This window comes from Blennius ocellaris, assembly GCF_963422515.1.
Source record: "Blennius ocellaris genome assembly, chromosome: 5".
Lineage (NCBI taxonomy): Eukaryota > Metazoa > Chordata > Actinopteri > Blenniiformes > Blenniidae > Blennius > Blennius ocellaris.
Window position 1 is genome coordinate 18,079,597 of NC_137654.1, and position 21,248 is coordinate 18,100,844.

At 44.0% G+C, this 21,248-nt stretch overlaps 1 protein-coding gene across 1 annotated transcript in view; it reads left to right on the forward strand.

Moving 5' to 3' along the window:
- Positions 1 to 1,810: 1,810 nt before the first annotated feature.
- Positions 1,811 to 21,248, forward strand: part of clstn1 (calsyntenin 1) — a 32,054-nt gene continuing 12,616 nt past the window's right edge. The window contains exons 1-5 of the mRNA XM_080496068.1: positions 1,811 to 2,052; positions 14,627 to 14,749; positions 17,722 to 17,751; positions 19,273 to 19,468; positions 20,339 to 20,547. Coding sequence (XP_080352194.1) covers positions 1,971 to 2,052; positions 14,627 to 14,749; positions 17,722 to 17,751; positions 19,273 to 19,468; positions 20,339 to 20,547 — 640 coding nt within the window. The 5' untranslated portion in view covers positions 1,811 to 1,970. The remainder of the gene's footprint in view (positions 2,053 to 14,626; positions 14,750 to 17,721; positions 17,752 to 19,272; positions 19,469 to 20,338; positions 20,548 to 21,248) is intronic.

Sequence of the window (21,248 nt, forward strand, 5' to 3'; positions counted from 1 at the left end):
GTTGCAGCAGTTTGTAATTTGCGGATGGTCAGTGCACACTGGTCGCACAGCAGGTTACTTTTGATAAAAAATTAGCTTGTAGCATATTATCTACGTCACACCGATGTGAAAGAAGCGTTGTTTGTGCCTTGATGACATTCAGTTAAAGAGTTATTAATGCCCGAAATCCGAATATCTTTCCAACTTTACCCGGGGACTTTGTAGCACCTCTATCATAACTTACCAGACTGATGCTTTGTCTGCTTTTCTGATTCTGACGGTCATTGTAACTTATTTTATTGCACCACCATGAGATTTTAATGTGCCTATTATATTAGATGGTGCGTAGCTTTAGGCGCTTACACAGTCATGATGCTACATCACACCCGCTGAATGTGTAAGCAGCTTCAATAAACTACATTTCAGCCATTTGGAATAACTAGCCACATTTCTGTGATTATTTTCGTGAAAGAAACTCAAAAGTAATACAAAAGTGGTGAAACACAGTACAATTCAGAGACAGTAATATTATAATGTAACTACTTACAGACAGTAACTAATAATGTATTTGTCAAGAGGCTCACGCAATAGCTTCAACAAGATTGCTTCTATTCCTATCTAGTCAGTTGTTTCTTGTGCAATGACAAAAAAGCTATTTAATAGGTGTTTTTTTTAATGGTGGTACAAAGTGCAACCTATAAGACTTTATTAGATTTGCAAAAATGTAATTAACATGTTATGCAGCAAAGTATTAATAAAGTGAATTATTAATAAAGTGTGCATACTCTGTCTATTTAAGAGCGACAGTATTTGGATACAACTGGAAAATCACAGTCATGTTTGACTCCAAGTGGTCAGTAGAGGGTCAGTCTTTGTTTCAATAATCTCTTTCCAAAATGAGTTTAGGTTATAATAAAAGCCCAGCGCAATATACTGATCCTGGTAAATATTTCCAGCTGTTTCTTCGACTGAGGGCTTTTATTTATGATCTCAACAGTTGCACTCTGTGCTTCGCTTTATTAGAGCAAACAATTAACAAAAGCAGGTGTTTATTCTGGTTGCTGTTTTCGCAGACACCTGCAGACAAGAACAAACATGTTGTGAAACAGGATATTTTTGAGTGAGTGAAGAAGTGGAGCAAAACTTTCTTTGGTTACTTTTAAACACCTTAAGCTACTTAGGTATCGCGTTACAGTCAGTAAATAACCCGGACAGGCATGTTTGCTTTGTGAACTGAAGCCACAGTATGAAAATCTGCAAAGCCACAAGGAGAACATGCAAACACCACGGCGATTCATTCTTAGTCCCACTCAAAGACGGAGTGATGCTCTATCTTTCTGCATACAGAAAGACCCAGACGGCATTTGAACCCATGACCCTTTCCGAATTAAATCAATCAATAAATTAGATTAGACCAACAATAAGACATATGTCCAGTTGTTATCACTTCTACGACATATCTTGTGTCTGTCCTCTCTCTGGTATAAGTGTGTGGTTGTCATAGTCACTATTGCTCTGTTCAATTCGTTAAATAACACATCAAGAACACAGTTCATCCACATCAGTACACTATATACTGGTGCAAGCAAAAAATGCAATAATCAAGCCTGGGCTGTAACTGGATATGCTCCATTTAACTATTATTAGGAGCTCTACTCATTTCTGAGGTTGTAGTTTGTGTTGGAATGAACTTTTAAGAAAAATCAGTGCGGGGTGGGGTGGGGTGGGGGGGTGCGGGGCGAGACTCTTTGTCAGTGTGCTGAGATTTCCGAGCTTCCCGAACGCAGCGCGCCGCACACAGAACGGAGCGCCGATCGTAGCGGAGGGCAGTGGAGCGGCGGCGGTGACGGCCATCTTAGAGCTACCGTGGTAACCGAGACACTCATCTCCTGGAGTTTATTTTTTCTCGCTTGAGGAGAACACCTCCGGCTGACCGACGAGGGGAGAAGAAGGATCCTTGAGACTCCTCCGCGGTGAAACTCGAAGTCGGGATGCGGTTCCGAGGGAATAAATCTTTTGCATCCGCTGTCGGACTGGTCCTCGGACTATTATGCGCGGTGGAGGCAGCTAAAGGTAACTAAGCCGGGGGGTTAGGGGGGGGTTGGGGGTGGATTTTATCCGTCCCGGGTGTCCGTCTACGCGAGCCAGACACGGTGTCTTTTGTGCAGCCGGTGAAGGTTTACGGTGCTCCTGAGGGATGCGACGGGCTCGAGGAACCTGTTTTCAAGGGGGGGATGGATGGATGGATGTTGAGCTCCGGGAGCCGCAGCGGGAGGGATGTGGGGGGCCACAGCGATCCCGGCGGTGGCAAGTGCATCCCGGGATGATGTAGCCTCCTTTTAAAACCAAGAAACGAGCCTCTCCTCTCCTCCCCTCTCTCGTTTTGTATCGTTTTTAAAACAACCCGTCTCTCGCGTTTTTAGTCACTCAAAAAACACAAAGTGCGCCGCTTATATATGAAACGGAGCGTCTTCTTGTCCTCGTGCATCTATTTTTGGGTGCCGCTCTGTTTATTTATTTATTTATTCCCCACGTCATTTAAAACAATATATTTATATCACCCTATTGCAGAGTTTGTTATCTTTGCCCCCTTACTTGTATGTCTGGCACTCTCTGTACCGATCCCTTTCAAAGTGCAATCGAAGCCATCTAAATATATTGCGCAATGGCATGTTCGTATCCACCCTTTCTTCTATTTATTCCTGCTAATCCACGCAGGTTTATTTTCATTTTTTTCCCATTTATTTATTATTTATTATTATTGCCAGGCCCTAATAATAGTTGAATTTAGCAACACTGTGGTCGGCTACGCATTGCAGATCTTCATCACATGCCCTTTTTTTTTTTTTTTTATGTCGATGGTGGATTAGAAAAAAAAAATCTATGTTTCGCAAATGCAAGCTTAAATGTGGGAGAGAGAAAAAAATAATACACGTAAATAGATGAGTATTTAGGAGGCTGCTTCTCGCACCAGGAGCTGAAAGTGCATCTGGGCTGTTCTTCTGCACAGTCACTCATGGACACCCATGGCACACTGAGGAGAAACGTGAACGTCTTTGCTGCAGGGCGGCCTGCCTCCCTCCCTCACACATGAACACACTCTGTGGATGGATTTGCACACACACACACACACACACATACACACACCCATGTTTGAACGTTCCACTGAACTCCAGGGTGTGTAAAGTGCAGGTGTATTAGTCACTGCCCAGCATCAGCGTGCCCAGGCAGTAACCAGCGGCTGCAGGGAGGGCTGGTGTGCTTTGTTTGTTAATGTTACACCCATTTTATGCCTTCTGAGTGAAATAAAAGCGATATCGGTGGTCGTAAACGTGTGAGGCATTATTTTTTAAGCCATGTTTCCCCTCCGTCTCTGTTTGAATGAGCAAAGGCTGCCATTGGTACATGACTAACTTCATATGTTTGTTTGGTTTTTGGCTAAATCAAGAGAAAAAGGCCTATATAGCAGTCTGTGCGGTGAAACTGGAGCGTCTTGTGTTGCAATGTGCACCTGCTCTTATCAGCAAACACAACCTGTGAAATCACCATCTTGTCGAAGGCTTATCATTCACAATCCAAAGGTTGCCTGATTGTTTTTGTACACTACCTCCATCACCCTGCGCTCCACTTTCATGTTTCCATTTGTTTGACATTTGTTTTTGTTTTTTGTTTTTTTATTTAATAATCGTCTGTCACATTGAGTATGTTAGGGGGGGCTCATACTCCTCAGGGGGTTTGTGCTTTAGTTTCTCTAGTGTAGGTGTTTACAATGGGTTTTATGTTGTTGTTGTTGTTGTTGTTGTTGAACAGACAGATTGAGGGGTAAGTCCAGCACATTCAGGTGGATTTACAAGCTTTTATGGAGCATGTGGTGGACGGACAGTTATCATTGTTAACATGGCTGCTTCAAAACCTCAAAGAATATGTGAAAAAGAGTTTTTGATGGACATTGCGATTCTTCCCCGGACCATATGAACATGTGTCGGTTGTGTGTAAATCCAGATTTTCTCCAGCAGTGCTGATCAACATCCAGGTGTTTTGCGGCCTTTCAAGTCCTTGGTGTTATTGTCCACTGCTCCAAACGTGATTTTAATCGACCCGACCAACAAGTTTGTTGTTTTGTCCGTGTTCCTCTCTTGTTTTAAAAAGTCTCGCACCATGCGATTTATTTCATTTCCTTCGACCACGAGCAGCTGCTGGGTGTCCCCATGTTCCAGAGTCAAACATTAAGCCCCACTGAGACGTACGAGCCTCCTCTGAGCACGCAATCAGACAAAGCAAAAAGCTGGCCGCCGGGGAAGTTTCTTGCCTCGTTCATCATTGAGTTAAGTGATTGTAGTCGAACAAATTGGACGCCGTGCTTTGTGTGGCGCAGAGTTAAACATATGCGCTCCCCCCTTTCTCTGGCAGGGACACGTCAGAGTTTCCTCTAAAGTCCCCCTCATTTCTTCCTTGGCCTGGAGAAGCCAACTATTGATCTGATAGAAATCGCAACCCGTCAGTTCTCGTCTGTTCTTATCAATCTTTTTTTTTTTTTAAGGAGTATTTTCAAACAGATCATCGATCACTTTTTCATTCATTAAACAGAAGCTTCACAAATATTGGGTTTGAACCAGTCTCTTGGTTTAAAAAGCCACTGGTCCCTAAAAAAAGGTCAATCGATCGGAGCGCCCCAGAATCTAAAGTGAAGCAGGGGCCACCATTAGTGACCCAGACTGAGATAAATTTGCATGCTGCAGACTCGGTTTTTACGTCAGGCAATTTTTAGCCTTGAAGCTGAATAATCTGCGACGTCTCCCATCTGGTTATGTTATGGCGTACAGAAAACTATGCGCGGACGCGTGCGGCTGACAACGGTCGCCTTGTTTGCTTCTGCTGCTCGGCTTGAGGTTCCGCATGCCAACAATCGGCGGCGGGTCTGAGGAGACTTTTCTCCTCAGAAGAGACGCAGCTGAAAATGATGACGGGTGACCTTGACGTGTCTCAACCCGCCATGTCTCCATCGGCTCTTTTAAAACGAGGAGGACACGAGACGCCATTGGCGTGTCGGTCTGGGCATTCGGATTGATGGACGTGATTTCATTTAGTGTAATGAAATGTAGAACTTTTCGCCTCGGCGCTGCAGCGTTCTATATTCCACAAAGACGGTACCAAAATAACACAGTTTCCACACAATCATTATAGGTACAATAGCTATGACACTGTTCTTTTGACTCTCATAGAAGCCGTTACCAAACATGTTGCCCTGCATAGACCTGAATGACTGCTTACTTTCCCCACACAGATGCTCTTGTTCTGGCGACTTAGTGCTCAAATATTTTCAGTATTTATTCAGAGATTTCTTAGTGGAAACAAAAGGCTATTTTTTTGCGCTCAGACACCAGGGTCGTGATGTCGGCTGAGCACTTCACAGTGCGGTCACTGTTCGAAGACGCACGGCTCCAAGCCCCTCAAGAATGCGGGCGTGAGTTAATCCTCTCAGAAGTGCTAAGATGTTGAAACGTTTGGATCGGGTGGTTTGCCACTCAAGGCCATGAGAAGACTGCAGCGAATTTGGACTGGGCATGACTTCTCTTGTCTTAATGAGTCGAATGGAATCGGTGAACTGTCAAGAAGGGGGGGTCACACAGTTGTGAATATTAAGTTGACCGGATGACTCAGGCGTTGCACTGGCCACCAAGACACTAGTCTCCCCTCTTACTATTAGTAAAATCAATAATTTTTTTCGCCAAAAGCCATGGCAATAAATGAAATGAGAGAGAGGAAAAAGAAAAGTTTCTTGTCAAATTGTCAGAATCAGTATTGAACGCCTCGACTGGTAAAGTGATAGACAGTGGTGAATATTTCATGCTGTTATTTCTGCAGGGGGGGGGGCGCCTAATGAGAAACTGTTTGATTCGGGCTCGTGTCGGCAGCTCATCTGGCCGTTACCTCCCTCCCCAGAGTCTCATCGCTCCCGGGGAGGGAAAAAAGTAAATGGGACTGCAGAGCTATTCGGGGTTTGGGCGTGCTCTCATTAGGATTCACGTTCCATGAGAAACAGGTAACCGGAGAGCGTGTTCTACCTGCCGCGGGGGCCCGATACACTCCCGAGCGCCCGTGCAGAGCTTCGCCTTTTTCTTTTTTTTTTTTTCCCCTTGCTTTTTCACTCTCACTGGCCCTTTTGTGCCGCTCGCACAGAGAGGTGATTGAGTCGCGTTCAAGACTCTGCGGCTCCCAACCCCCCCTCTTCAGAGGAACGCTCCGGCCGCGCAGGGTGTGTTCACTCTGTTGGGCGGTTCGCGACTTGCATGGAGGACAAACAAATGTTGTTGCCTGGCAGGGAAACTGAGAGGCTCTCCTGTGTTGCGCAGTGTGTTCGGTGGGAGTGCGGGAGGGGAGGCCCCTGAGGTCTGGGCTTCGCTTTCAAGGGTCTCTGGGCCTCCGAGAAACAGTCCCCGGCCCTGTGATGGAAGTGGCTTGCGTCAACAAGCTCAGGAGGTTTGCGAGGCAAGACAAACAAGAGACGTGTGCCCCCACTGTTTCAGAACGTGAGCCGATTGATCACTGATTACTCCCGGTGCGGGGACTTACAAGAACCACTTGGCAGCGCAATTTGAGTCGTTCTTTAGTTCAGATTTGCAAGCGTTTACAAATCTTCACACCCGTTTGGCTGCACTTTGGGTTACGCTTAAGGAAGCACCTTATTTAGGCCAAGAGGAAACTATATTTCTGGCAGGCATAGATTTTTCGATTTCCCCAAGTTGCCCACTTCAGATGTACTCTGGTAGTTCTTATAAGTGCTGCACTTTGCATACATCGCAATCTTTTTCACAGTTTTTAAAACCTGGCTAAATTGTCCAAAGTGTTCGTGGGGAAAAACGCCTCCCAAATCTGACTCCGGTCTAGAGTATCCAGACACACTTTTCTTCCGTTTGTTCAGTGCTGCCGAAGCAAAAGGAACAAATATGAACAACCCGGCAACAGAGAGGCTTTATTTAGTCTCAAGCTGCAGTAAGACAGTCGACACGCTCTGCTCATGCACCGTGCAGCCACATGGGCCGCCTGTGATTGTTATTGTTTTGCTCCTAAGTTATGTTTATTCATTAGTCTGGCTCATCAAACATTTGCACTGGAGTATAGACTGATTGTTTGCCATTTTTAATGAAATAATTTACCATTACAGTATCAATCATTTATCATTTACTTGATCTGCACAGTGAGAAAATGCGTAATATGCATATGATGGCAAACACAGGATTCCTCTTTGCTCTCTGGTTGCAGTTGAGTTGAATTTTTTTTTATTTAAACTTTGTAGTTTATTGTAATATTGACATTTTCCAGGCCTTATATGGAGCGTAGCAGAACTCCACACATTTGAATGTAACCAAAGAAGATGAAAGCTTTATAGTGCCCACCCCGCCCAACCATCAAAAGTCAAATGTGAGCTGAATCGATGAAGCAGGGCTCCACATCCTCGACACGTGACGGCAGCGTCGCCATTACACAACAAATCCTCAGAGCTTCGCTGGCATCATGAGGGCCCCATCTGATAATTACAGGCCGATCATCTGCTGCTATGATGCTGCTACAATCTGGACAGCTGTGAAAAGTTTTTTTCTCTAGTTATGCCAAAGTGAGCAGCCGCTTGTGTGTGTGTGGGGGGGGAAAAAAGCCTAGCTCAGACATTTAGAAATATTTTGGCAACTCATCAACACTGAGATATAATTTATGGTCCCATTGGGAGAATTGTCTTGAACTTACTTCCACAAAACATCAGTGTGGGAGTGAGTGAGATAGAGGCATTACTGTGGTGGCAGAGATGGAGACTGAGTGTACCAGCAGACTGAATCTCAGGATTACCAGGTCCTATTGTGGCGCTGACATTTTAGCAGGAAGTGTTTCATCACGGTTAATAGGTCAAACTGTATAGGTTGAGCTTCAATAGAAGAGCCGGGCCGACTGTAACGGGAGTTTTTTTGGTTTGTGCCAACGTGAATGGTCAAAGTTCTCAGTGCTTGCACGCTGTTTAAATGTATTTAACTTTATTATGAATCCCGAAACTGTTGATTCTTCATGGTGTTGCCCCCCCCCCCGAAAACGGTACTTTTGGACTTGTGTAAAGAAAGCTGAGGCTGAGGTGTTGGTAACGGTATGAAAGTCGTGTATCTGGGCGTGGATGAGTCGCAGGAAAGTTGCCGTGGTAAATAACGAGGATGGTTATCAAAGAGGGCTCCTCGTCTTGCTAAATCCTGGCACTTGGTCCTGATCGTGAGTCAAGCTTGGCACTCGCTGTACGATTTGAACTTTGCTTTTGGTTTGATTTCTTTGTCACATGACTCATGACTCAGATTAATATTTATTGTGCACCCTTTTCTTTTCTTTTTTTTCCCTTTTTGGCTCAAAGTAGGAGAGGGAAGAACTCAATTGCTTCCAACTTTACCGACATGTTTGGAAGATTGAAGCACAGACAACAATTGGAATAACAACACTTCTATTTTCTCCACTGCCATTTGACAAACTGCATTGGCGACATGATGTTAAAATGATCCATCCAGTAAAATAAAGAAGTCGGCTTTATATTTATATCTAAAACTGACCCGTGTCCGAGAAACGATTACATGAGACCTTTTTGTATCGACTGTCCAGGTTTAAATGGGGTCAGAGCAACTTGAATGTGGCAGATAAAAAAAACAAACTATCTAACAATGGAGGGAATGATAACTGATAATGTGTAGCTATTCCTCAGACGGTGGATGGTAACATGACATCTTGAAATGAGTGTGGAGGCGGCAGATATACAGTCTTGATCTTTTACATGGCTCGCCACTTCACCGCTTGACATTCTATAGTCCATATATTTGTCCTTTGGTTATCTTCAAAGAAAGCATCCAGATGTTGGCTTTATCATTTAATTATATGACGAGCACCTCCCTCAGTGTTCATAATAAGAGCGTGCCAATTGGCTTTGACTTTGCTCAGTTTGAAGTTTGACTTGTTGCCTTTTCCTCGTCAGCGAGTTAAATAGCAGCGATCCGTTATAGGATTAAATGTCATTGGCTTTTGTTTGCCGTGCAACAGGACTGCATACCATAGTGGACTCCGTTGCCGGGCAGTGGGAGCATCCAGTCGCCCACCATCTGCGTGCACGTACAGTCGCTGGCTTGATATGTGTGTTTGCTTCCAGGTTCTGACACATTCATTTCCCAACAGCTTCTTTAAAGGGTTTTATTTTCCCATGACTGTCATACTGGGCCTTTTTGGACTGGATTTAGCATAAATAAATAAATCTTGTTGTTTAGATTCCCGAGTTGGGAAAAAAAAAAATTCCCAGTGTGTTTTGTAACTTCTTAAATCAATGCTTATCAGCAGGGTGTCATACTGCTTGGTGTGTGTTTATTATTTAACAGTAAGACTAGTTTTGTTCATTATATTTGTGTATTTATATTTTAACTCCCAATGTAATCTGGAGACCCTGAAGTCTAATTTCCTCTTTTAAAATTCATGACTGCAGTGTCCTTAAACGTTAAAGTAAAATATTCTGGATGCACTCTGTTTCTTCAACACATTCGTCTGCAGAGTGGCTGTGAATACCACATTTAATGAGGTCTACTGGCAACAGCCTTGCTATTATTCGTTCTTCCAAGGCATCAAAAACTGGCCACGGTGTCTTGGGTTCATATTGATAATAAAGATGAATTCCGAATTTCTTTTTCACATTTACATTGAAAGTACCTCTTGAGTTCTCAGCTGTGAGGATTGAAGTATTTTGCATTTCTATAAGGGATCCAGGCTGATGCCTACAGTATCTTAAACTGTGGAATTTACTTTCTTTGTTTTAAGTGAATATTGTGAGGCGAACGTTGAAGGTTTTCCATAGCAAATAGAGAACTTGCCTTAAGTATTTGTAGACGTTTTATAAAGCCATCTAATATTGGAGATGAGCTGATAGATTAGTCTGTCACTTTAAGGGCTGACTGTATCTCTAAGATGGACGTAGTGACGTATCAGTTTTGTTTTGATGGATAGTTGCTGAGGGGGGAAAAACAAAAAAACTTTTTGTCTGTGTATCACTTATTTAGCTTTTTCATTGAATCATCTGCGAGCGAAGGGCTTAGTCTGCAGGTTATAGTCGGGCTGGTCCACATCGCATTAGATGGATTGGTTTCCTAATTAGGTCAAATTAAGAAAATGGCAGTCTTCCAGGGCAAATATCCTCTGTGCCGCAGCAGCAAGATCTTCTCAGTCTGCACGATTTCAAAGCCCCCCCCCCCTTAATCTGAGTCCGTCCTCAATCCTCAAGCCACTCCTCTATTCAGCACCCGGTCCAGCCTTCACAATACAAACTCCCTCTATACCAATCAAGATGAACCCAATAGATAGTATCTTAACAAATGACACCGTTTCCAGGAATAAACTCGTCCTAATTTGTGCAAATCATGTCTTGTGGTGAATCTCTCACTGCCAGCCAGCGACAGCACAACCTGCATCTCTCTCTCTCTCTGTCTCTGCAGACGAGCCGCGAGACGACAGGGCCGTCTTATCAAAGGGCGTCTTTGTCGGCAATCTCGCGCAACGTACGTGAGAATTTCACGCGTCGAATAAAGCAAAAATGTTTTCGTTTCCATTTCTCGGGAGCTCGGCGGCGATGCGAGGAGCTTTGAATTTACGGGTTGACGCACCGCAGTGCAGCAGTGCAGCAGTTTGAATGTGTCGGAGGCCTTCGGGGGTTTCGTCTTCTCCGCTTCCTGCTACCTACACAAACCTTTGTCACATTTCTCCTCTTTCTTTTTTTTTTTTTTGCCGTCTGTGACTGAGCGCGTCGGCAGTAATCCTTCCCTCAGACAGACCCGTGTCTGTCAAACCTCACGCCATTGTCGGAAGTGGTCGAACTTTGCCTGGCCCTCGCGGCTCAGACTGTGATTGGCTGTGACGGGGGGGTAGCCTGGCCCAAACAGCACAGCTGGTTTTGTTTTTTTTCCTCCGCGAGAGCAGGCATTTTGTCTTTTTCGCACCGTAGGACTATTTCACATTTGCCCATTCGTAATGCACATCGTGCTTTGGATGAGAGGAAATGAGGACAGATGAGAAGCCCTGCATGTGACCCAGCTAGCAGTAGCTGCGACTCTCGCGGAGGCTAAAGCAGATTACTGTAGTAGTCTGGAGTCGCGATCTGTCTAAAGACACCCACTTTACGTCAGGTCATGAGACGCTCGGCAAAGAAGATTTATTGGGCTCGATCAATTCCAAATCACGTTTCTTCTTCCCGCTAAGCACTACATTTACAGGCCGAAATCAGGATGTATATTGATCGGATATGTCCGTGTGGCTGTGCCGCATGTGTGCAAGGTGAAGTGGATAGCATTTTCTTGAGTGAGGCCTTCTGTAATAATGAGACTTTTAACAATCTGAAGATCTCTAACAAACATGTAAATATATTGTAACGAGAATGTGTATAATCCCTGCTTGAGACAAGCATTTTTTTTTTCCACCCCTAACATAATTCCATTATTTAATGCTGCAGGCGGTGTAATGCTGTTAGTCGCAGCGAAACTAATTATTTGTAAAAGACTCGCTGCGGGCATTGTGGCAACTTTCTTTCAGCGTGAAGATGTATTTCTAGTCACTGTTTTCTGAGAGAAGCTGCTTATTCGCTTATGTGTTGCCCACATTGTGGGCATCCAGTGGCAAGAAGCTTGTCGTTCATTTTCACTGGTTATTTAATCACTAAGAACCACACAAAACGACACATACGGTCCCTGTTTTAATTGCGCTTGGATTTGGTCGACTCACTTTCAAGATCGTGTGAAAGCAAATCTTTTTTTTTTTTGGGGGGGATTTTACTTTTTGTCTGAGTGCTATTTGAGGCTCACACTTCTCATGGAAGCCTCAGATCGTGTCACTGCAGAGATGATGCATGTGGGATGAGGACTATTTCAAGGAAAAGTTTGTTGAAAGCCTCTATGCCAGCACAAAACATTATACATTTGACAGGAAGGGAAAAAAAAAAAAATCATTGTTATGGCTCTGCTCAAGACAAATGACTCGTATAATTTGTTTCTGTAGGACTAACGTACCTTGACGTGAGGAGTGTAAAACTTGTTTACACTGTTGGAAGTCCTTAGCGAGGCGACAGGTGCCAACAACATTTTGCTTTGCAGCATTTCAGAAGATTGAACACTTTCCAGCCGTGGCGCGGTATTTAATCGTCTGTCGGCTGATGTGACGTCTCCCCCAAGTGAACGCTGTGCGCAGGACGTGTAATTGTGCACGGTTAATCGGTGGAAACGTTGGCCGGATGATGTGCTTCAGTGAATAATGAAGTCGATGTGTCAAATTTCCACGTTGACACCCTCGAGCCGCTGCCGCTTTGATTTGGAATTGCCGTCAAACAGCGTAAATGCCCAATTGAATATGAAGTACATCTCTGTAGACGACATCTGGAGGAGAGTTTACCTCGTCAGATAATTAATTTACTTTTTATGATTTTTTTTTAAACTTTAAAACATCAGAAAACTAAAAAATGTTCTGATGAATTTACTGCCAAACGTAACTACCGGCTCATCATATCCATTTATCTTTCTTATATGCCGCTGGAGCTGATCCCAGCTGACCGTGGGCCAAGGCAGGTACACTCTGGACTAAGAGAAAGATGATCACAGCTGATTTGTGAGGAACTTTTATATTACGAAGTATTTTATGTCCGAGGATCATTGGATTTTTATTGAAAATCCAATTCGATACACAACCGTTTAATTTCCAGCCGCCTGAGGTCAGTGGACGTCGACCCGGAGAACCCTCGACGGCTCGCGTGCTTGTCATTGTCAATACAATCCACAAAAACGAAGCTTTCGTTTAACTTTGAGGTAAAACGCCTGAAAAAAAACAAATAGAACGGAAGTCCAGTTGCAATCTCAAATTTGATACAACATATGTATGATTAACTAATACAGATTATTTAAATTGTGATTTAACCACAGCTAGATTACATAACTTTTTTTTTTTTTTTTTTGTCTCCACGTGATGCTGCTGAGATCGATGATTTCCTGCCATCGATCAGCCCAAATACACTGTCTCGCAACATTAAATCATGTGTTTTCATTAAAGTTGACCATCTAAATATGACTTGTGGGGTGAGATGAAACGTTTTGGAACTGATTGATTCACTTGCGTGTCTTATATTGATTCTCAAAAGCGCTATCGAGTTTTAATTTGCATTTCACATGCAGAGATTTTGTGGGACTTTTAATAAATGTAAATGCAGACGCAACTGTTATCATTATTTATCCTTTGATTTCATGCTCGGTGTGATGTGTTGTTATAGTTTGACAGTACATTTTTGTTTGACACCATTTGAAATGGAGATAGGAAGGGTATTTTTGAATAAAATTACTATTTGGGGTGGGGGGGGGGGGGGCTGTAAAGTGGTGTTGTCGCTCATAGCGAGTCGGTTCCCAGTTTGAGTTTGGGCTTTGGAGGCCTTTCTGTCTTAATTTATTCTTCCAGCGCATAACGTGGGCGTTCTCAAGGTACCGCAGTCCAAAAACATGCAGGAGAGGATAATTGGCGTCTGTAAACCTCAGACCTGTCCAGGGTGTCCTGTCCACACCCTCCCCCTCCACCCGTTAGTCAGCTGGGATTGGCTCCGTCCCCTCAGTGAGTTGAAGAAAGCCATACAGAAGATGGATGGATGAGATGTCTTTGCTATCATTGCATGTTACATACATAAGAATTTCTTGTTTTTCTTAACCATACAGATTCAAGCGGGTTTTTTTTCTGGGTTTGTGTCGTCATTCAGTCGCTTCAAAAGCGAAAAAGTGACAGTTCTTCTGAGTTGATCGCAAAATACAGTTGAAGAGGACTTGGACAGGTTGGGTTTTTGTGTCCTTCCTGACGGCGTTACATCACCGCGTCTATCCGTCCCCTGCAGCGTGTTGTCAGACAGATTCAACATCACCTCCGTAGATCAGTAGCGCCCGATCAGCGTCCTCTCCCCTCAGTCTGGACTGAGCGCATATTGTGCCGTAAGAGAGCCCCGGCCTCCCCGTGCATCGTCGCCGCATACTGCGTCGGCCCAAAATATGTCACTCGCTGCAGCTTTTTTTTTTCCTGCAGCCGCCAGCCTCGACAACAGGCCCCCCCCGTCTGCAGCTGGGAGGCTTCCCAGACCCACAAGCATAGAAGGAGCTGTAAACAACCCTTTGTCACTCGCCTCAGGACATGGCCACACTAGGACAGTTCACACAAAACGCCTTCAACGATGTAGTACCAAAACAAAGGATAGGATGGATAATGATACAGAAAAACTGAAAACACTGAACATTTCGCCGCCGTTTGAGAGTCAGCGGGAACCAGTGCACATCCTTTGGCTCATGTTTGCCTCTCGCTCTTGGTGGTGATCCCGTCGTGTCTAAAAATAGCATTTTAAAAGCCTGCACCACTCATTAAAAATGCATGGGAGTGGCATCAAATGGGAGGAAGATTAAAAAAAAAAAAAACGAATAAAGGGTAGGAGCAAACACACTTCTAAATGAATTGAGTTTTTCTTCTTCTTCCAAATGCTGCATTAAAAACACGCGCAAACTGTCTGGAGAAATGAGGGGCTTTTCCACATTGTCCGTTTTCAACGCGAGGCCTGACGCGGCGTCTCTCTCTCTGTCTCCCGCAGTCAATAAGCACAAGCCATGGATCGAGACGACGTACCACGGGATCGTAACAGAAAACGACGACAAAGTGCTGCTGGACCCGCCCCTGATCGCGCTCGACAAGGACGCCCCTCTACGCTACGCAGGTGAGAAAGAAAGTCCGCCAGCGCTGCTGAATCGACCTTCGCCCAACCTCAAATTACTCCCTCTTACTTTCTCGTTAAATGGAAGCGAAGCGGGCTAATGACCCTCAGCCCTCAAGTTTTTAAGACTGCACACGACTGTAAATTGTGTAAATAGCTGAGATACTGAACATTACACATTGATGTTGAGACACGTTTGGTCTGTGGGGCTAATTATTTAAAATAAAAAAAAACTGAAATGATGAAATGAAATGGAAAGGGGGCCTTAACTTCGCAGTTAAGTAAAACCTTTAATCTTCTCTCAGCGTCACATCACATCAGGCAAACTGTGCCATGGTTAATGTATGAAGATCTCACTCCCTGCAGTGTGTTTTATTATGTATAAACTCCCAAGTCCTGCTGCTGCAAAGGTTATTTCTGGAACTAACTGTTTGCACTCGGTAGTAAAGACGCAAGTCAAATCTTTTTTTTTTTCCTACACAAGAGACTTTTCCATCTCTGACTTTTGATATTCAGATACAGATATTTATTCTCCATGTGGAGAAGTATAAGTAATGTGCTTTATGTTTCGGAGTCTGGCCCGGGGTTCAGACCACTGAAAGCCCATTTCGCACCCCATCACATGAGCCGCGTGATCTTTTGTTTCCTTCTTTCCTACACACTTGCGACTCTCAAGCCACTTTATGACCATTTTAATCTCAGATTACGCCTCTCGATTTAGAACGCTGGGCTTTAACGTCCACGTGCCGGCCCGAGGAGACGCCCAAATGTAAACGCCCTTCAGAGTTACGCGAAATTTCGTAATTCCTTTGAGCTGACCAGCGCCGCATTTTTTATTTTTTTTTTTTGAAGGCGGGGCACACTCACACAAGCAGCCCCGGGAAATTAATAATATGCCCATTCTCTGCGAGATGTTTGTGTCCTTTCAGAGTAAATTAGTGTTGAATACAAAACTCTGCGGTCTTTCAGCCGGGGCTCGTCTTTTGTTAAAAGGAGGGGGAAACGTGAACGGACTGTTTGTCCCTGTGAACCGGCGCTCCAGAGAGAGAAAGACAGAGAGGAGCTGCTTGGCTTCACGTGGCAACAGGGGTGACCTGTCCTGTCATGCCAGCCTCCTTGTAATTGCTTCATGTTGTGCCAGTAAAGAGGGCTGAGAGTAAAGCTCACCCACAGGCCATTCAGAAAACCAAGTCGCACGCTCTTGAAGTCGAGAGTCGGCGTTTCGCGGAGTCACCGGTTGGTGTAATATTCACCTGCAGCAGCTCTGTGCATTTCATGCACAATGCTGGATAAGGCACGATCAGAGAAATGGAAACATTCACATTTTGAGGCGACTCCATTTCCCGTTTCGTCCATTTGTGTCCAGCACGACAGCGAGAAGCTGCTTTTGCCATGTTCAGGTTGAGCCCTCGGCTGAACCACCTGACCCACGTCCATTATGACCCATATCTATTCATGACGCCTCTCACCGATATTATTCCTGATAGAAAATACTGCAGGTAACATGTTACGTGTTTAACGGGAGTGTAATCTAATTCTAACAGCTACTTTCCCCCCCCACAAACCACCAGACAATTTTTATTTATTTATGTATTTCCAAACATGTGCGAAACATTAAGAACAAAGAGAAACAAACAGAATGAATAAAAACAACAAAGCGACATTCATCCAAATGAGTAATCCAGAGATCACTTGACACACACTCCAATTTGACAATATGTGCAAATCAGGGGGTGGGAAGAAGTATAACTTTTTTTAATCCTACCCCTTTACATGTTTGTCATTAAAAATCCACACAAAATAATTTACGATTTATACAGACAGACTGTAGCCCCTCAACCAATTGAGAGTGCAGCACCATGTCCCACAACCCCTTGCACTCATGGAAAAACTGTGTAGAATCAGCTCTTTTTTTAAGAGCTCTAAGATTGATAATTGTTTAATCTCTGTACATAAATGATTCCATAAACATTGGTCTCATCAATCCATCAAAGTAAAGCAGGAATTAAATGAGCATCTGAGCTTCACGACATGCTGCCTTTAAAATAACGGTACGATTATTGAAGTTGTTTAAAAATAATTTTAAAAAAAATCTGGCCTAACAAAGGTTGTGACGTCATGGAGGAAACGACAGGGGCTTTTAAATTTGGTTTTATTCAGCACATTGAAAATGTTTGTCATATTTTACTGAACAAGTGTTTTTCTGTGTATTCATGTGAACGACTGTGTTCCTCATTTTGTAATTGGGGGGGGGGGGGGGGTGGGGGGTAGAGCCGCGGAATGTCTGGTTTTATGGCTTTCAGGTAATATTTCACCATGTTTATGTAGCGGCAGTGATGAAATGACCACTTTGTAGGTCAAGGCTGAACCCGTTAACAATGGCTGTGGAGGCTGACCCGACCCGGAGCTGACAGGCCCGTGAGAGTAATGAGAAGCTCAGGAATTTGTGCAACCCCCCCCCCCACCCGGGGACTGACCTGGTCATTAGAGCCGAGATGGTACTTGGAGGCCATAACTCCTGGCCTCAAAATGGGCCGTAGCAATGTAATATCCATCGGCCGGGCCCTCGCACACGCACCCCTTTCCTAATGGGAAATCCATTTGTTGATTGTTCAGGAGAAAATGTCCACTGAACAGAAAAGGACTCGCCTGCTTGGCCCGTTTAAGCCGAGTTAATGACACCTCAAAACTTTTCTATAAGACACACGTGGGAGGATTGTGTCAAAGAACCGCCACGGCGCTTCGAAACATCACGAACTGTCGCTTGAACCATTGGATTTTGTCTTCTAATAATCCTGCGACACGTTAAAACCTCTGACACAATCAATCTCTTCTGTCTTCTGCTGTTCTCCTGGTGCTCGTGTAAGCGTGTCGCCAGAATATTGTTTCCTTCCTTGTCCTTTTACATGTTCTCTCTGAGCTTCTAACTCTTCTTTCCACTGATCTGGGTTTATCTTCTCTTCCCTTCCCTGTAGAGAGTTTTGAGGTGACCCTCACTGAAGAAGGTGATCTTGGGCTCTTTCCTCTGCCTTGTGCTTCCTCGTTTACTATTAACCCACTAACGCAAATATCAGCATCCACACTTTTACACAGAAACTCCCGCCATGCTCTTGTAGCTTCCCGATTTGTTTCTTTCTTTTGGTTTCTTTTTCTGTTTTTATATCTCAACCTTTTTTGTTTTTTTTTTGTTTTTTTTCTCACCCCAAAAAGTTTTTGGAGTTCCAACAGCTGGATGAAAAGTGTGATGTGGGGCTGACTGCTCTTAGAAATATCTGTGCATGAGACATCCATTGCAGTTTGCAGACCCTAACAGTTTTTCAGCCGTCATCAGAAAACACAAAGCTGCTTTAAAAAAAAAACAAAGCAGGAGTCTTCGGTCACTTTGCTGCCATTCTTACCAATCCAATTGCATAAATTGAAATCACTGATTGGTAGCTGCGTTCATCTCAAAATGAACATTTCAGGGACACAGAGAATGCCGATGGCGCCTCTCTGTGGCCTGTGAGACGCGAGCTGGGGCTCCTGTGGACATTTAAGTGACGCTTTATTCTGTAAACGAGATTGCTGAGATTGTTAACCAATGCAAACTCTCTCTCTGCTGCAAAGTTTCTGTTGTCGCATCTCTGCCTCAGTGGATCTCCTGAGTTAATTCTCCACCACTAATCTCTACCATTAGCATGGCTGCAGTTGTCATTTGATGTGGATGTCAAGCAAGTTGATATTTCTAACCCCAGTTCTCATCCAGTACCTTTTTTTTTTGTTTGTTCGTTTTGAAAACTGTTCTTGTACTGGTTCAGTTCTCTATGATTTCATGATTTCATTTGAATTCATTTTGCAGTAGCTTTGGGTGAGAGGCAAAAATTGCACAGGAAGACTTTTGTTTAATTGTGGAAAAATCCCTTATTCTCAGTGTTGAATTTCTTTCACAGACATTTTGGGGGTTATGACGTCTGAATTGGTGCTGGTTCACAATATCACAGTGCTTTCTTATGCCAGGACTTTTGTTCCTATTTTTTTTTGTTATTATGGCTTTAGTGTTACTGTTGTAATTTGAATAGATTCTACATATAAAAAGATCTTCACCTACTGCGCTCCGTTGTACTCGTATGAGCTTGGTTTTCCTATATTTGATTTGATCTTAAGTACTCCTGTGAAATGCCTGTCCACATATTTTCAGTTTCTGCCTGCATGACTGGATGCAATGTTTTCAAGTGGCTTGGAAAAACAAAACAAAAAACACACTGTCTACTGATACTAAATGTCCCACACCCTCTCCCAACTCCCTTCCTACTACTCACCCATATGGGCTTCCTCCACAGACACCACGCACCCCAATCTACAACTCCCCGGCTCCCAAAAAACCTGTGGCTGATGTTCTTTTTTTTGTTTGTTTTTGCTTGATATTATATTTGTGTTATTAGTTTTTTTTTGTTAGTTTTTTTTTTGGTTTTTTTAGTGCTGTAAGCTCAGGAACTGCGATCAGTTATTTTGATCCAACTCTCTGTCTTGGCTCTTAACGTGTTCAGGTGAGATTTGCGGCTTCAGGATCCACGGGCAGAATGTCCCCTTCGAGGCAGTGGTCCTGGACAAGTCCACTGGCGAGGGGGTCATCAGGGCCAAGGACAAGCTGGACTGCGAGCTGCAGAAGGAGCACACCTTCACCATCCAAGCCTACGACTGCGGGGAGGGTCCCGATGGAGCCAACATGAAGAAATCCCACAAGTAAGTCAAGCTCGCGTTGTAACATTCTGATCCGGAATACGTTTACTGACGTCTAAACACGACAAAAAGACCAGTGGTGTCACACCCTAACCCTGTTGTTAGATCGCGGCTGCTGCCTTCTTTCATTGATTCTTTTGATTTGTTTGTGAAAGCAAAACGCGGCAACCATAACACTGCGTAAATGTAGAGATCTTTAATATTTTGCCGTGAAATCAGAAGCCAGTTCTTTGTCGCGCTTCTCAGCTCCACCTGCTGTTCTTCTTCACTTCCTGTTTGCTCCTGCTCTTTGAAGTTTGTAAAAAGACAATGGCAACAAAAGAGACTTTCAATATCATGATACAAAAAAAAATATAGTATGAGATGTGGACAGCTGCTCATTTCTCCTCAATGGAAATAAATAAGTAAATAATAAACAAGAATGCACAGTCCAAAGTAGCACAGAATGTCCATGTAGATATTGCACAGCAGATGAGGAGGCCGTGAGATTGCACAACGAGTGAGAAGGAGTGGGAAGATTAAACTGAAAATCATTGCCGCCTTTATGGGTTTGGAGAAGGAGCAGTTTCAAGTCTTGTTTGTTTTGCTGGAGGGCGACGGGTGAAAACCAGGGTGTGAGCAGTCCCTGATTTTGCTTTCAGCTTTTAGCCAAACATCAGCATTAAAAAACAGAATTGCTCTGTTTCGTTAATTCATTTATTTTAGACAAACCTAGAAATGTAAAAGCAGCCCGAGGTCTTGATCATGGAATCTGGATAAATATTCCAAAAAAATCCCTCTCATGTATTTTATTCTCTTTTTTTCCCCCCTGTTATTTAAGTATGTTGCCGCGTTTAAAGGTGTCCTAACGTCAACATTATACGTCCCTATCAGGGCAACCGTGCACATCCAGGTGAACGACATCAACGAGTACTCGCCGGTGTTCAAGGAGAAGTCCTACAAAGCCACGGTGATCGAGGGCAAGAAGTACGACAGCATCCTGAAGGTGGAGGCGGTGGACGCGGACTGCTCCTTCCAGTTCAGCCAAATCTGCAACTACGAGATCGTGACCCCCGACGTGCCCTTCACCGTCGACAAAGACGGTGAGGACCTTCACGTCGCTGCCTCGTCTGGTCTGGTCTGGTCTGGTCTGGTCTGGTCTGGTGCAGTGCACGTCTGGCGTCCACGCTTGTATTGACACACGCCACGGCGCCTATTGATCCGTGTAAACAGGCTAGAAGGCCGTTGTTTAGAATTCACCACAGCACGTTGTCTTCCTCAGACAATGATGTCCTTGACTCGTTGGGTCAGTGATTCATGTGGAACGCTCATCATATTTAATCTCTGTAGCGTGTCAAAAATAAAAATTAAAGATGCCGTTTAAAAGACTCCAGATACCAAGGTTCAACAGATACCTGGTTCTGATTTAATTCTCTCAGCTTATTGGAGTATGAACTCAAAATGAAAATACCACTTTTTTCTCTTCTTTTTATACAAACCAAGTACAAATACTTCTACGAGTGTACTTGGCGATGCTGAGTACTGATATGAGTACTTAATAATGCAATTACCAATCGTCTGCAGAGTGAAGCAGTGATACAAACAGCAGCGTTGTGCAGAGCAGCCGAGGGGCCACACGAAATGCAGCAGGGCAAGCCATTCATTCACCGTGTTGGAAATGTTCCACTTAGTATCACTTATCATCCACTTCGCAACACATAACATCTTTGTTACTTTGCATTGCTGAGGGAAAGGAGAAACAATCGTCCCACTTCCCTCCAATTGCAACCCCACATGCCCAAGC